Source organism: Lutra lutra, chromosome 12 (assembly GCF_902655055.1).
Source record: "Lutra lutra chromosome 12, mLutLut1.2, whole genome shotgun sequence".
Classification (NCBI taxonomy): Eukaryota; Metazoa; Chordata; class Mammalia; order Carnivora; family Mustelidae; genus Lutra; species Lutra lutra.
The window spans coordinates 4,160,001-4,177,130 of record NC_062289.1 but is presented as its reverse complement, the minus strand read 5'-3'; the positions used below and the strand labels follow the sequence as shown (position 1 = coordinate 4,177,130).

At 40.6% G+C, this 17,130-nt stretch overlaps 1 protein-coding gene across 15 annotated transcripts in view; it reads left to right on the top strand.

Annotated features, from left to right (window-relative positions):
• ZNF407 (zinc finger protein 407) overlaps positions 1 to 17,130 on the top strand; it is a 427,984-nt gene that overhangs the window by 160,556 nt on the left and 250,298 nt on the right. For 14 of the 15 annotated variants that reach the window (XM_047696583.1, XM_047696573.1, XM_047696571.1 and 11 more), the window contains exon 4: positions 2,828 to 2,902. The exons of the other annotated variant lie outside the window; for it this stretch is intronic. In XM_047696583.1, the coding sequence (XP_047552539.1) occupies positions 2,828 to 2,902 (75 nt within the window). The remainder of the gene's footprint in view (positions 1 to 2,827; positions 2,903 to 17,130) is intronic. 15 annotated transcript variants of the gene reach the window in all.

The following is a 17,130-nucleotide window of genomic DNA, read 5'->3' as shown; positions in this document are numbered from 1 at the left end:
CCTAGCCTTCGGCTGCCTCTGCCTCTGAGAGGAGCCCCCGCTCATGGGCTCCCCCACAGCTGTCCTGGCCGCCCTGCCTTCTATGGCCTGCTATTCCCCGCCCCGTCCCTGGCCCAGCCCCTTGCCCCCTTCATGCACAGACCGTGTTCCGGAGCTGTCGGGTGTAAGATTCTGATTCCGTCCTGACCCTTCAGATCTTCCTTCTTGGTTTGTTTGTTTGTTTTTTTTCTCCTACCGCTTTTCATAGTGTTTAAGATGCTGTATGTTTTACATTTTGTTCTTGTCTGTTTCCATCACTAGTTTTCACGTTTTCTGAGGCAGGGACTCTAGTTTTGTCACTGTGCTCTGGAGTGGGTCCAGGTCGGTGACTTATTGCGTGCCCGAATGCCCAGCGGTGTCCTTGCTGGGGCATGGTGGGCTTGCTGCCACCTCCTCCAGAAGCCGCGCGGTGCAGAACGAAAGCTCCATGCAGGCCCAGCTCTGTCTGATTTTACCCGTGAGTGACCAGTAAACGTGCAGAAACACAGTGAGTGCACAGGCATAAGTGTTCATCAGGAGCCAGAAGTTGCGACTGTATAGGTTCTCAGATTTGGGACTGTTTTTGTCTTATTTCTGGTGATGTATAGATGATCAAATTAGCAATTTCTGTGTTAAAATATGAAAGCAAGACTATGTTGACGGCAGTGAGAGCTAAACTACATTCAGTAAACACAGATTGCTGGCAATATCCTGTTCAGATAGGTTGGTAAGATGATTTTAGTCATGCTTGACTTGTATCTTTTAATTGAGGATGACTTTGGGACTTCGATGCTACTTGTACTTATGTATTCCAAATTTAAAGACTTTATACTGACTTTAAATCAGATTTTGGATGAATGAACATTTTGCATTTGAGTATAATTGAGCTGTATTTTAGTATTATAAAGTTCTCCCATAATAAACTTGTTATTCCTCCAGATGTTTAGTCTACAGACATTCAGCAAGCAGTTTAAGAGTTATATTAGGCAGAAGCTTTCCCTCTCTGTGTACTTCAGTCTGTTTCCCCGTGAAGTATAATATTTGTGTTTCAATTCTTAAAACTTACACATTTTAATTAATAAAAGTTTCTTCTTTCAGGAACTGCCCTGTGGTTCTAAGCTCACATCTCTTAAATTATACTTAGTCATGTAAATAAGCTGTGCTTTGCAACTTTGGGTTCTTAACCTTTGCTCTTTGCTATTAGCTTTATGTTTTTTTAATTATAAGAAAATAGAGGACAGTAGGGAAGTTATGACTTAAATGGACTGTTGTTATTACTGCATTCTTTTTTAAGGAAATGAAAAATGTTATTTATTTTGTCCAAATCAAGCAGAAACAAATAAAGAATATCTTGTACTGTTATTTTTGCTAAGCCTTTAATATCATCACAGTTTGATTCTTTACATGTAATCGTTATTTTTCCACTTTAGTGATTGATAGTGTGCTCAGTTATTTATAGTGTCAAGCCTGTATTGTCCATAGTTATTACCTAATATATAAAAAAGAATGAATGCCGTTTTCAGTATATACAAATACAGTATTTGAATAATGAACTCACAGTCACTTAAAAATTACAAATATATTATTTTAGCCTCAAAACTGAGGTTCTCTAATATTATAGGAAAAGAACCAAAATAGCCCAGACATGGGGGCGGGGGGGGAGGTGTTTATCTTTTTAGAAATCCTTCAGTCTTAGCGGTCGGCAGGTATCTTCCATAAGGCCATAGTACTTTACAGCCTTACATTGCCTGTTTGTGCAAACATGTCCAGATGAATTCAGTATTTAATGTTAAGAATCTTATAACATGCCACTTTGATTTGTAGCCCTTCATATCATAGAATGCTAATTAAAATAATATTTTTGCATATGTCATGCCTTTCATGTACATATGCAAATAGATTCTGTTGCCTTTCAGCTATTGGTAATTAACTTTATGAAGGACAGCTGTAATACATAATTAACAAAAATGTTTGCAAGCCCTTTTACTCTGAAAGTTATAACATTAATTTTTTTTTTTGGCTTATCAAGAGAACCATTTTAGTCTGACGCTTCTGAATGAGATCTAAATTGTTCTAAATAATCACACGATGTAATTAAATTGATGTTGTAATGTGTTCAGAAGGAGACTGGTGTTCCATGGACTGACTTTTGATTCCTGTCCGTTTCATATTTATGTCCTCAAAATTGAATTAAGTAAGCTGATTTGTGTATAAAATAAGATAGCGTGTCAGATAATACTTTTTGTTTGTTTTAGTTATTGATATCTTCTTGGCATTGAAGTACTTTTTTTTTTTTTTTTTTTTGCATGTGCCACAGACACGCTAGACACTTACATCATTTTTAAAACCTCTTTTCAAATTATTACCATGTTTTCAAGGAAGCTTCATGGAGGCTATCTATTTTCTCTTTACAGTCCCTTAAATATTTAATAAAATGACATTTTCTCAAACTCCTTCCATGGTTGAAGTGTGGGATCAACTAAGGGGCAGTGAGGATTACAATGTCCGGAGTCACTTTGTCTCTCTAAAGACGGGGAAGGCAGTGACTGAGGTACAGTCATTGTTTCCACCCCTGTTCGCGCACCAGAGGAAGACAATGAACCAGTTCATTTAAATACGGTTATTTCTTCTGGTTTTCAGGTATCACAGTACATGTGATCTGTAGGCAAGCGTCTTGTTTACCAGGAGTGCTGCTGTAATGTGCAGTTTCATGTTAGATTCGCATTTCAGTGCCTTTTAAGTACTTTGTGGATATGCTTTTAGCAGAGTCACGTTTTAGTTCTGTAATTATTGTTATTTCTTTCTTTAGGGTTGCTTTTGTCATGAAGAAGCACTTAAATACGCATCTCCTAGGCAAGCATGGAGTTGGTACCCCAAAAGAAAGGTAATTTTCGCTCATTTTAAAAAATTTAATAAGTATGATTATATTTGCATTTTAAGCTTTGTTTAATGGTGTGAGTTCGAGTTGATATCAAATCAGTTTATCATGTTTAGCATTTCCGGTACTCTGTGGTTGGATGTCATATTTCATACCATTCTTCCACATGAATTTAATGTCATTTTAATTTTAAAATTCAGACCTAAAAATATTTGAAAAGGTTTGAGGGCCTTTGGATTTGTGAAATTGTGAAATAAACTTGAAACAGTAGAAAAGTTTATTTAGGAGGGGATTGACCTCTGCACTGTGTTCGGACGAGCTAAAATAGTAATGTAAAAGTAGACTTTGTCTGTTTTTTCCTGCATTTTTATTTTGAGGTTTTTAAACAGTATTTTTAAATTCTTACTGTAGAATTAAGCATTGTGTGTCATCCCCAAAATAATACTGTAGTTGCCATGTCATGAAAAATAACACTACAATTATTATGTCATCAACTGCCAGGCTTTCTTTTTTCATGCTACTGTATCATAATTAGCTTCATCACTTAGACTTAATTATATTAAGGTGAGCAGAAGTAGAGCAATGTCAGCTAGCAGGTGAGTATGGCTACTTCTAAAACTTTTGAATCTGTAAGATATGCAGCTCACTCAGAGCTGGTGAAAATTCTTCTGTCCTTCCTTCAGAGACATAGTCGATTCCCCCCAATTCTCTACGACGGTATCTGAAACTCTGCAGACACTCCCAGAAACCTTTGGCTTTTAGTAATTTTCTAAGATGCAAGTAATGATGTAGTCCGTTCCGTCAATCTGCAGCCTATGGCCTCCTAGATTCTCTTCCTTACTTGTAAATGCTTAATTCCCTTTTTAAAAACTTGAAAATGCTCTTACCAACATTTTCTGTGTTTACAAGCAATTTGACTTGATTGTTCTGTCGAAGGCATATCGCTTTCTTTAGCGTTTTGGTTCGGATGTGACTGCTGGGGCAGAATGCTGGTGTCACGTATGCCTACTCTTTACCTTTTGACTTCTGGTACTTCTCTTTGTAGCATGATATTTAATTTGAGCCAAACTGTATGTGTGGGGCATATCCTGAATGTATAATTTGTGAAATTCAACATATTCTGTATTACTTACATTATGATTTGGGATTTGTCTAAGTTATGTTTCATGAATGTGTAAGGAAGCAGAAACAAAACATTTTTAAGTACTATATTTTGTTGCTTTTACATGCATTATCTCACTCTGTGAGATATCTCATGATGCAATATCATCACTCTGTGATGTTATTAAGAGTGCATTATTATTCCAGGTTTTTTGATCTAAAGCCTGAGATTCAGGAATTTGCAATAATTTATGCAGTGTCTCATAATTAATGAATGTTAGAATTATTTTTCTGACTCTAATCCCATTGTCCTTCCTTGGACTAATTATCTGACACCGAGAATCTTTACAATTGGGTACTTAGGGATTTTGTTCCCCAAATAAATTTTGAATGAAAACAGTCTAGATCATATGATTATAAAAAGAAAATACCTCTCTACTGTAATTCAAATGCGTCATTTTGCTTTTTATCTAGGAATGAATAAAGGTTAAAAAAGTGTTCATATCATTTCATACTAATGAAAACTTCATCACTATATACACAGTGTTCTCCTCTAAGCACTTAAATACAGTAGGCATCTCCTGTGACAGGAGAGTGAAGATCCCAGCTGCCCTGTTCAGTTCCCATCACCTTTTCTGTGTGCTCCAGGAGCATTTGCTTGTTTTTCTACTCATCTCAGCTCCTGGCACCTGTGGGGAGGCTGCACAGAGGCAAGAGGCATGTCTGTCTTCCCTTTGAGACGTGTTAAGCTTTTTCTCTGGCCTAGACACAGTTTTGGTTCCAAAATTGGGAAAGGCAAGTGGGAAGGCACGGACCCTGTCTTCTGGGTCCTGAGCCCTCGAAGTTCAGGCTGTCGAGTTCCTCTCAACTGGACATCTTCCATTGAATTGTTGCTTCCATTAAGACCTCTGTGTTTCAGAATACTCGTTTAGGATGCCTCGTCTTACTGCCCAGAAATAGTCAGAAGGCCTGGACCCCACCGCAGTAGACATGTGGTGTTGGGGAGGGTTGCATTCATGTAGTGAAGTCTAGCACAGTCAGTGCCAAAGGGCTCCCATTCCACCTTCCTCCCTGCCTCGCAAAGGGAATTGATGCCTTTTAATGGTTTTAGGAAACAAAGAAACTCTTTATCAGCATGTTGAACCATCACTTTTGGGCATAAGTGTTCTCTAAATTAAGTTAAACATTTTTTTCTTACCTATTTAAAACATTAATGCCTTGGCTATAATTTTGCAAGCTTGCTATATTTTAATTTCTCCAGGACAAAATAATCAGCTTACTTTTTTATGTTTTAAATTTGATTCTCCCCTCTTAGGCATTGCATATTATAGCAAATAGTAATAGAAGTTAGCCAAATAGGCTGTGACAATTAAATTAATAATGCATTTTGTTTGCAAGTATTTAGGCCTTGTGCTTTGACTGATATATGCAAAAATGATAATTTATTACAAATAAATTCATATACTTGAACTGTTTGATCAACCAGTAAATTTTGTCAGCATGACTGTCATTAGCAACAGAAAGCTAGATAATTTCAAATATATATGTTTTGACTTCATGAACACCTGAAGCGATGGCTTGTGTAAGAACAACTTTTTTTTTTTTTTTTTTGGTCCCTAAATTTGCATGAACTTATTTTAAGGTAGTAAGTACACTACTGTATTTCAGAAGTCTTGTACACTTAAATATAAAGAACTAAATATAGCCACATTTGATTTACATTCCAAAATAATAAACTCCAATTAATTGGCAAGTTCATTCTGAAGTATTTCCTATTTTAGATAAGTAATTCTGTTTGTAGTATAGTAAGCCAAAGTATCTTTATGACTCTTTGAATTTGCTAACAGTAATGTAGAAAACGAGCCTAGGCACACTTGCCACAACCTCCAGGCCATAGTAAGTTTATCTCCTGTGGAAGCCAGGTGCATATTATAATGCAGAAAGCTGGCATTCCTACTTGGAAGTCAGCTGGGCTTTGAGTGACTGTAAAGAGGAGAAGGGAAGGGGCTCCCTGGGAACCGGAATTGGTGGTGTCCCAGTGCCAGTGGAAGTTAGTGGCCCTGACAGTGTCTTGGGAGGGCTCTTCCGCCAGCCTCCCAACTACTTTTACCAGTAGAGGATTTTAAATTGTATCTATGCATCAGAGAGTCTAAGAGCTAAATAATTTCATAATCAAAGGAAATGTACCTGTTTTTTCAAGTTATTAATGAATGGAAGTATTTTTGTTTTGGTGAAGCAGTTTTGCAAGCATCCGCTCAGGTTGCAGGGCTCAGCCCTGCATTATTGTCCACTTGGGGGTGTTTAGCCCCCCCTCCCCTGGGGCGGGGGGCTCAGGGCTGACAGTCCTTTTGTTCAGGTGGACGGATTTCCCCCAGACTTCCTTCAGACTCCTGAACTCTTTTCCTTCCGGCTGGCTCTAGCTCCTCATTTGGCTCTAGCTCCTTTTCCAGACACTTGGGATTTGTGGCCGGCCATCTCCCTTCCCATGGTACCTTTGATCTTACTGATGAGTGCAGTCTTCCCCCCCACCTGTTTCTGGGTTCCAGGTGTCACCGAGACTAACTGTGGGTGAAAGCCCTGGCAGCTCTGACACTTGCTTCTCCTTTGCTCTGAGCCTGGGGACTGCACTGGACGTCCCCTAGGCATTGGGTCGGCCTTGTCTCCTCTCCTTTCTCAGAAATGTTTATATGTTGGAATTTTATGAAAGCATCACTGTTTCCTGCTTTTCAGTTCAGATGGAAATCACCGTTTTTCTTGAAACATGAAAGTATCCCAAACCCAGACATTCCTAGAAAAAGCATGTAGATGTGCACATGTAGTTGGCTTTGAAACTTTGCCAACAGTAGTTTGGGGTGATTAGAACTTAGGTTACATTGATCTATCTATTTATCTAAGGATTTTATTTATTTATCTGAGAGAGAGTGAGCCAGAGAGGGCAGGAGCAGGGGGAAGGGGCAGAGAGAGAGGGAGCAGCAGACTCCCTGCTGAGCTGAGCAGGAAGCCAGATGCCAGGCTTGATTCCAGGACCCTGGGCACTTGACCTGAGCCTAAGGTAGAGTTCACCAACTAAGCCACCCAGGCAACCCAATAACTTAGGTTACTTTTCAATGAGAGAATAGCACATTTTATAAAAACTCTGAATGATATTTATTTAAACAGTTTCAAATTTTTCCTGCCAGAAGAGTGTGAGATTAACTCCTCTTACTGTCACTTGATTGCCCATTTGAAAGAAAGTTCCTTTGGCTAAGTTGTCATAATTGCATGCATTTTATTTATTAAAGGGTCATCATCAGGGCACCTGAGTGCTGCATTGGGTTAAGCCTCTGACTCTTGATCTCAGCTCAGGTCTTGATCTCAGTGTCCTGAATTCAAGCCCCAGGTTCGGCTCCACTCTGGGTGGTGGGTGTGTTGCCTACTTAAAAAGAAAAGAAAAAGGACCATCATCTTCCTCAGTGTTTATTCCTTGTGGATTTCTGTAGGCTAAACACTGTTCTGTTCTACCACTGAAATGGGTAGCTTACTCTCATGGATGCACTGAGATCCTTTACTCTGTGTTGAATGAGCATCACATGATCTCTGTGGAGGGTCATTGTCAAACCTGTCAGTTCCTTTCTGTCTGCTGGCCTCAGGATTGCTCTCACCCTTACTCACCTACTGTATATTGGTCTCCCTCTTATTTCTTCTTTTACTCTAGTGGCTGGCAGGGTGGTTTTTTTTTTTTTTTTCTTTTTTTTTATTTAGGAAGAATAAAGCAGTTAGGGACTCTTCTCTGCTTTTATATATACATATATATATATATATATATATATATATAGAGAGAGAGAGAGAGAGAGAGAGAGATTTTTCTGGTGTATATATATACACATACACACACACACACACACACACACACACACACACCAGAAAAAACTCTCTTGAGCCAAAATGGAGGAGAACATGTCTTCTTTCCATTTCAGCTTACTGAATTTGATGAGTAGAAGGTTGTCATATTTTGATATCCTAGTTATGCATGAGCTCAGAACTCTCTTTTTTCTGTCTTTCCCCATTTCTCTGTCTGCAGACAGTATCCAGGGTAGAATTAGTACCTGTGATCATTTGCCATCGCTTTCCTATGCACAAGTAGGACTGAAGAGACCTAGAGCACTGCTAAGTAATCACTTCTATGTGGAAAGATAGATAGAAGTCACTTCAATTCATCTAAAGCCAGGGATATTTATTATTTTAGAAATTTCCTTTTATATTTTAATGACTTAAGCTGACAGTTTATTAAGGTACATACAGAGATAAGTATATATTTTCCACGAAAGATATCTTGTCAGTATCTGGGAAATATTTCTCAATTAAATGGGTAATTTCGATGTTCTATGGTTGCTTCATGACAAATGTTTTCTCACTGAAATGGGTATTTTCTAACTCTGACTTGATGAATTTTCCTGGTGGAAGTTAACGGAGGTGTCAGTGGTCTAGACGGTGGGGTTCTCTGATCCTCATTGCTGGTTGAAGTTTGCAGCTTACTTCTGGGGAGGTATTTGGACCTGATTGGAGATAATTCTTGTGGCTCATCCCGCAAGGGGTGGGAAGAGCTCATCTAGGGCTGATGCCTTTGCCTGGTTCCGCTGAGGCACTCAGAAGCTCCGTGGAGGGTCTGGATTCCACACATCTGTCCGATTGCTGACGGTCCCGAATTCGTATTCCTTCCCTTCCCTTCCTGCCCCGCTGCCCATTGGGCAGCTCCGTGGCCAGAGAGCCCCTTTCCTTCCCGCCTTGCTTGTGTTTTCTTCCTCCAGTAAAATGGTCGTCTTCGGTTTTGTGGTAATGACTTACATTTAAGGATGTTTGAAGGAGTAACCTTATAAAACTCCTATCTTTATTATTAAGTTAGTTTTCAGGTTGCTACTCATGAAAATATGGCCAGTTTATTTCTGGTCTTAGTTCCGGGAGAGGTTGTACCTTTCTGAAACCACTTGTCGTTTTGGTCCTAAGTACCAGCAAATCCCATAGATAATTGAATTTTCCTCTTTATGTTTACTGCTGGGAAGCTCAGTGTCAGAATTATAGTCCATCTCTAGACAGTGGGCTTCATGGTACACACTTTATTTACTGCTGTTACTTCGGGTCTCATCATTTTTTCCCTTAGGGCAAATTCCCATTTTATGTAAGCAATATGTTGTAACCACCTCCCGTAAATCAGCACTCCCATAATTCAGGGGAAGCTTCGCGATGGGAGTTTTTGTGAAGTAGGGTCAGTGTTTGTGAGTGCACATGCCTTCAGCTGTTTGGCTTGGGGCAGTGTGTTTAGTGGTGTGAAGTCCTGTTACGGGACTTTTTTAAAAGTTGTCCTGCTTTGTGGTATGAAAACATAGCGTACTTCCTTGTGCTGCTGCAAGTGTGCTTTTTGTTTCTCAAGATGATTGATTTTGAAGACTTCTTGCAGCTCAGGTGTGCTGAGCAGACATAGATAGCACGGGGAATGGAGGGGGATTGCCTCCCTTGCCTACCAGGGCATCCTCTCTAGCTGCATCAGAAGCAAGTGCTGCTCTTGGGGCATCACCGTTATGCTGATCAAATGCAGTATTTCCTACTTTAATGGAAATTCTCATGTTGGCAGCAGAGGCATTGTAAGTGTTAATGTTTTATATATATATGTATGTTACAGAAATGTAGGATTGTTTTTTACTCTTTCTAAACTTTATTCTTTAATTTTAAGCCAGTATGTTATTGAACATTCATCTCTGTATTTAATTCTTGGGCATTTAAAAAACATGAGTATTATGCTCGGACTGGTGACCGTTTCCTAAATAATACACAGTCTGTGGATCCTTGGTTCTTCACCTTACACAGCTCTCCCCCAACCCTACGTCCCGGGTCACTCCAGGCACACGGGAGGAGAACATGCCAGGCTCGTGCTCACCTCACGGAGGGCCCCTGACCGTGTTCTGCTGGGAAGGCTCTAACTTCAGATTATGCTTAAAATGCAGCCCTGCAAAAGGGTCTTTCTGGGCCATCCATCCTAAAATAGCACCATACCGTCTTTTCATCAGAGTCTTATACCTAACAGAATTCTCTTCTGCCTTTTTGTGTGTTTTCTCTCTCTGTCCTGACACGCGTCCCATCACCCCCAAATCTGGGGGCACGACAACAGAGGCTGTGTCATCCTCCAGCACCAGTACCATCTAGATTTGGGAACACAGTAGTAGCTGAGACAGTAAATGTTTACTGCAGGAATAAGCCGTGAACCGATGAGATGCCTTCATCAGCAACTCCCATCATAACCCTGGTGCACAATTGTTTTGCCCCTAAAACTCGCCTTTGCATCATTGTGTAGCTCTTCCCTTTCTTTCTACACATTACGGACACCTATACAATAACCGGTCGCTTCTAAAGACAAAACTCATATACTGCTCAGGGATTATGGAAAGAGTTAGGATGAGCCTCGGAAACTGGACTGGACTCAGGCTGAAAAGAACGTCGAGTCCCGTGGCAGTTGCCTTTGACTCTGTCCATCAGAGGAAGCCCGGGAAGTCAGAGCTCTTGGAATTATGCGTGCGTCAGTGTGGGGTTCGGGCCCCAGGGAGAGACTGTGGGCCAGTGGGTTAGCGTCGTCCGAGCACTGTCTCCTGTCCCTGGCTTGCTGCCGGGACCCTTCCCTCTTTCCAGCCCCAGCGTCCTGCTCCAGAATCGTGCTGCGAAGTCCCCTGCAAGTTAGCCTTTTAATCATCCATTTGATTTTGTTAGACATGTTCTTTTCTCAACTCCATCACCCATTTTCTTCTTTACTTGCTCCCGTGGCTCCCCAGCCCTCCGCCGTGTGTACTCGGAGCGTGTCGCATCTCGTCTGTTTACTGGCCCAGGTGCTTTCTGTTTCCAGGCTTGGCCCCCGGCCCCTGTGCTAAAGCAGTCCCTTTCCCTCTTATTCCGTCTCAGAGTGATCTTGTTTTTCATCATCTGCCTGTGGAACATTAGTGAATAAAGGGTAGACATGTGTATGGTTCGGAATTCCTCTATCCCCCCCACTCTGGCTCCCAAAAAAAGAAACCCAGAAGACTATAATAATACTGCATACATTATAATTATGTCATCCTGTACTAGTTCAGTGAGTTATTAGACCAGAGATGTATGGTTTAGTACTGATAGTCTTTATTACCATGACATTTGCTTTAATCTGTTGCCTCCTCTTACTCCCATATAGAATGAGAAATAAGACAGCCGAATCCTGTGCTGATGTGAACCGTCTATACCTTTTTTAGTGTGAATGTTCAAATTTCTTTTGCATGTACTGTTTATTGTGATGAATTAATTTTTAAGCATTTTTGTTTTGTTTTTGTTTTTTTGCTATGCTTTGGGAATTCAGTCAGAGCTTGGATATAAGAATATCTTCTGTTTTAACCTTTTTTAAGGTCAACGAATAAGTGATTCCACTTAGGATCAATCAAATATGTTAAATGTTCAGAATATAGGTGTTTTTCCCTGGCAGGCATCTAGAATATTTTTGGCTATTCTCTTCTTTTATTTCACTTAAATTACTTTTAGAACACTGGGGCTTATACATCTGGACTCTGACTAAAATATGCCTTAAGCTCTTATCTTTAATTCCCAGTCAGTGCCAGAATTAAAAAGAACAAAGGCCTATATGTTCACTGCAGCCTTCAATTATGCTTAATTACCAACTTTTATACAGTTTCATTATACAGTACTTTTTGTAAGAGGTTCTTTATATTCATGATGTCTTGGTAGTTGCTTATAAAAGTCCAAGATTAAAATTTTTTGAGGAATTTTCAGGAAACTTACAACCTTTCTGAAGTAATTTTTATAAAGTTGGATCAAAGCAAATGTGATCGATCATCTTAACAGATGAGAAACGAGGTGTTTACGTTTCCTTACAGAGCTCTCACAGGAGAAGTCAAGGGTTCACATCTCTAAGATCTTTCTCCCCAGTTTCTTGGTCCTGGGGTCACTTGTATAATCAGTTGTGAGCTTAAAACAAAGGGTATCTCCACTGGTATTTTGGTTCTCCCAGCCTTAGTGCTGACGGGAGAAAACAAGCAAACGTGATGTGCTCCATGAGACATATTGGTCCCGTAGTAATCCCAGGGTTCTTCTGAAGCACTTTCATTTTGGCCAATCTTTTATTCCCTTTCAGAGGAACTATGATGTTGTTTGATGCTTCTAAAATGTTAGTACCTCCTAAGATTCAATCAAGTATGTTAACACTTAGGTTGAAAACTGTCAAATATTAGATCTTTCACATGAGTCCAGCTAATTTTTGATTTGTTTCTGGCATATGATTTCAACACAGAGATGGGCTTTCCAGAGAAAGAGTCATTCTGTCGAGCTCTCATGTAGTTGTGGTTCTTTCTTGTTTCATGGGTGCTTTTCTAGGCCTGGCCTGGGCCGGTGCGTGTGATAGAGGACTTGGGCCAAAGTAGCATGAAAAGTCTGAGCAGACCCTGTGTGCTGTTCCCAACCCCGTTGAGCTGGAAGCTGCAGCTCTGTGTCCTCTGGGTCGGTCAGCCTGTATGGTCTTTCAGACAAGGTCCAGATTTCGTCTCACTGTAAGTCCTCCCCTACGTTTTCATTCTCTGTAATCACTTCCTTCCACCGAGGCTAGTGTACTACTTAATAACATTTTCCGTTGTTTTCCTTTTAAAATAGGTTCTATATGCCCTATTTCCACACTGGATAATTTCTTGAGGGCATGGTTGGTGGCTTTCTTTCTCTGTTAGTTTTCTGAGGGTGATTGACACTCAGTGACTATGGTTAGATATAAGATACTAAAGTCTTCACAGAAATTTTTTCTTTTTTAAGATGGACTTTTTCTTTGTTGGTCTAATATGTGATTGATGGTCACACTGTGAAACAGGTATTGCAGAGTAACAGAGTTCTCTGTGCCTGTAGATGGTCCTGCCTCTTAGTGTAACAAGGTCAGTGCCTTCTTCTGAGTCACCGTGGCCTTCCATCTCTTGTGTGATGCAGAGCATGGCACGTGTTCTCAGTTCTCGGGGCTGTGCTGAAATGAACATGAATTTATAGTTGAACAAGTATAAAATGCTTTCAGTTGCTAATGTCTAAATAATACGTGTACCCCTTTTTCCATGCTAAGCTGATTCAGCAAATGATTATGGGAAACAGTTTCAGCAGAACAGACATATGAAAGTTTTTATTTAAATTAAACCTGAATTTTTTGCATGTTAATTACAACTAATAATTTTCTATTCTCATAGCATTCAAAATGTCTTTGTCTCGTTTGATATTTATAATTAAGTAATATGGGTACGTTGTATATTATCAGCAAGTAGGAAGTGGCAGACTTATTGCTGGATATCAAGGTTTTAAAAATTTATGGTTTGGCTTTTTAAAAAATATGTTGTTTATATGATTACCAGATTTTGAAGATGAGGAAAATTTTTAACAAAATAATTACCCCAATGTTCATTGTCTTGTTATTAGTACTTACAGTTATGGTTTCTGAATGTACTTCAAAGCTTCAGTGAATTTTTGAATTTTCTTTTTTGCTTAAACAGAAAAAAAAAAAAGTGCATGGAATATAGCCTTATAATACCAAATGAAAAAGCAGGGCTGCTCCATCTGAACTTGGAAGAGGGTCCCAATGACCCACCCTATCCACGATGGGGCTTCTTCTCTGTGTGTTGGAAAAGCTGTGGCCTCCTCAGCAGAGTAAAGAAGATGTGTCTTTAGACACAGAGATCTTACTTGTCCTGTAGGCTGTTAACTTTTACAGCGTTAGCATTCATAATATTGTTGATGCCTGAGTGATCAGACATTATTTCAGTTCCTCTGGACATTCTGCTTCAAAGCAGATGGGCTTCAAGGCCACTGAGTCAGAGCTGCTAAGTCAGGCCGCTGCTCCAGCCCCAGACACCCAGCTTGGCCCAGGCCGGTTCTGCTGTGCTCTTCCTGTCACCCGGCCCTGGTGCCACCGGGGAAGTGCTTACAGCCAGAGCGGCTTAATCAAGTGGGTTCCGCTGTTGGGAGCTGATGTTGAAAATAAGGAGAGAATGAGAAGAAAATTTAAGAAAGTAATCGTTCACAGCTGGAAGTACCAGGTCGAGATAAATTAAAATCCGGAATTTAGCATTCTCCTTCTCAGCTTTGGTGGTGAATCCGCAGATGTCCATTAGATCGTTGCATGCATAAACCGGCTAAGGTGGTGCCCGCAGTGCACCTGCCGTCACCACAGATTAGCTTCGGTCCAGTTTTGTGCCTTGAGGTCTCTGTAGTAAGACCATCATTTCCCACGTTCAGATGCCCCCAGTCGTGTGACTTCTGCACAACAAAGCGAACACAGTGCTAAAGACTTGTACCTGGTCCTGCGGGAAAGAGGTGCCCCACTGAGGGAAGGAGAAAACCTTACTGACCGCCGGACAGACGGCTCTCTTACTGGTAGTGCTGGTAAGGGGAGACATCAGACTTGCAGCAAAATCGTCATTAGTTAGAAAATCATTGGTCTTTAGAAGTTTATCTGAAATATCAGCGTGAACTGTTAATTCATATCACTGTTTAATTCACTTTTATATGAGAAAGGGTTGATTTGGAAATCTTAGGAAGTATCTTCCTTTCTGTGGTGTGAGGTTACAGTGGAGGGACCCTCTGTCCACTGTGTTGTCAGGAAGTGGTTTCTTCAGAGCGCAGAGCTTCCCAGAGAAGGGTCCTGAAGCCAGCTCATGTTCCTCGGGGACGGTCCCTATACCGACGACAGCAGGCTTCCTGGCAGCCGTGCCTGAGCTCGCTTGCTTGGAGTCCTGCTGAGGCTCCAGCAGCGCACGAGCTCTGTCCTGGGAGGTGGAGGCGCTTGCATCCGGGGATGGACATCGTGAATGTTGGTGGGAAATGGCTTCTGTCGCACCTGGCCATGCGCTGCTTCACCGTGGCGCTCTCACCGATGCCACCCTAGTCCCCTCGGCCCTCTGTGCTCCAGCCGGAAGGTCAGAGTGCTCTGCTGGGCTGTGCCAGCGTGGCCACCGCTCACGACTCAGCGTGCTGTGTCCATGTCCTGCGTGTCTCCTGTTGGATGTCGTCCTCCCTCATCATTTTGGTTGTGGGGACTTAGGTTGATGTCACTACAGAAATGGCATTCTGAATTAAGTGTAGAGTTCATTTCTTTTCCTTATTGGAAGGATTCATAGCTTTATTAATTTGGGCTGTATTTATAGAATCCGGAAGATACTAAAGGGGTCACTTAATTTTTTTTTAAATAATTTAGCAGCTTTCATGAAGGACAGTATGTTCTGTAGGGCTTTCTGAAGGTCTCAGTTCATATGCCTTGCAGATGTCAGTGGTTTGCCACATTTAATTTCTCCTAACACCGGGTAGCTTACTGCAGGATTAGCTTGTTGTGGAATAGTAGAATTTTGGATTTTAAAGGGAACCTTTACATTTCACAGATGTGAAAATAGTTTCGGAGAGACTTGGCACTGGGTCATCTGGTGGTTCAAAATTTTGACAATTCAGAAGAGGTCTGTGTGTCCACAAATTGTACAAATTTCCTTGCATCCTTCTTTGGTGAACAAGAACTGTGATTCCATAGTTCTTTGGTAAAGCTATGCTCTTTCATGGCTGATCTCTTGATAGCATTGCAGATAATGCTTAATAGCTTCTCAGCACTTTTAATCTTAGTAACTGCTGGCAAATTAGGTACAACTTAGTGTATTTATGAAATGTAATCCTCCCCCCCTTTTAAGGTGCTTATTCATGAAATAGAAGATACAAAAAATAGAAGAGTCTGAGTGTATTTGCTTAAATGAACAGACATGTTTGTTTTTAGTCTGAAGCATATTGCTGTAAAACTTTTATAGTGATGCTATTTACAGAAATTATAGGCTCACTTTGTTTCTTTTGATGATGATATCATTGTTAGCATTTGCTGGGATATAAAGTATAAAGCACAATTTTTCTTGAGAATATTACATGATGAAAAGGTATATCAACTGAACAAAGATGGGGTTTTTTTAATGGAGCAGAAGGGAAGGTGTGGGAGTGCATTTCAGGCTGGGACTGACGGCGAGATCATCCCACACGTGAACACGCTGGAGACGCACGATCTCAGCTCTTTGCGGCATCATCGGTCATACCTCCACGGATAGTTCCTTGTTATCCTCTACAGACTTTAAAAAGTAAAGTTGCATTTAGCTGTTAGATATAAATCAAGACATCGGAAACCTTTTTATGGAAGTTACTACTCATCTCTTGCTGTCACAGCACTGAAAAAATAGTTCCTGTCAGAATTACTTCAGTATTGTGGATGCCATTGTCGTCAAAGTGTTGTGGTGCTCAGTATTTTAGCAGTTCTTTCTACAATAATTCAGTAGCCAGTTTTGCCACAGATTTTTTCCTTATGCTTTTTTCCCCCTTTGAGGTAAAACGGTATATGTGATACAAGTTTAAGATGTACAACTTTATAATTTGACCTGTGTATATACTGCAGAGTGATGATTACCCCTCTGCATCTAGTTACACCGTCCGTTACCAGACAGTGACTCCCTTCCCCCACTTCACCCTCCCCCAAGTCCCTTGCATCTGGTCACCACATGTGGTCTCTGTGTCTGTGAATTTGTTTTTGTTTTGTTGGTTTTGTTTTATAGGTTGCAGAGATGAGTGAAATCATACATTATTTCTTTTCTTCTGTTGCACTCATTTCACACAGTGGAATGCCCCTGACATCCATCCACATTATCACAGTTGGCAAAACTTCGCTCGTTGTTATGGCTGCATACTATTCCTTTGCATGTGTGTGCGTCACGTCTTAGTTCATCTGTCCGTCCGTGAATGCATAGGTTGCCTTTGTATCTTGGGCAGTGTAAATAATGCTGCTGTGAAGGTAGGGGTGCATGTATCTTTTGGAGTCAGTGTTTTTGTATCATTTGGATAAATATCCAGAAGTGGAATAGCTGAATCAGATGGTAGGTTTTAAGACGTGAAGGCACAAAATTCCTAGAAGAGAACATAGGGCAGTAAGCTTCCTGATAGTGGTCTTAGAATTTTTTTTGTTTGTTTGTTTGTTTTTGGATGTGACTCCAAAGACGAGGGAAACAAAAGCAAGAATAAATGAGACTGTGTCACACTAAAAAGCTTCTGCATAGTGAGGGAAACCATCAACAGACTGAGAAGACAACCTA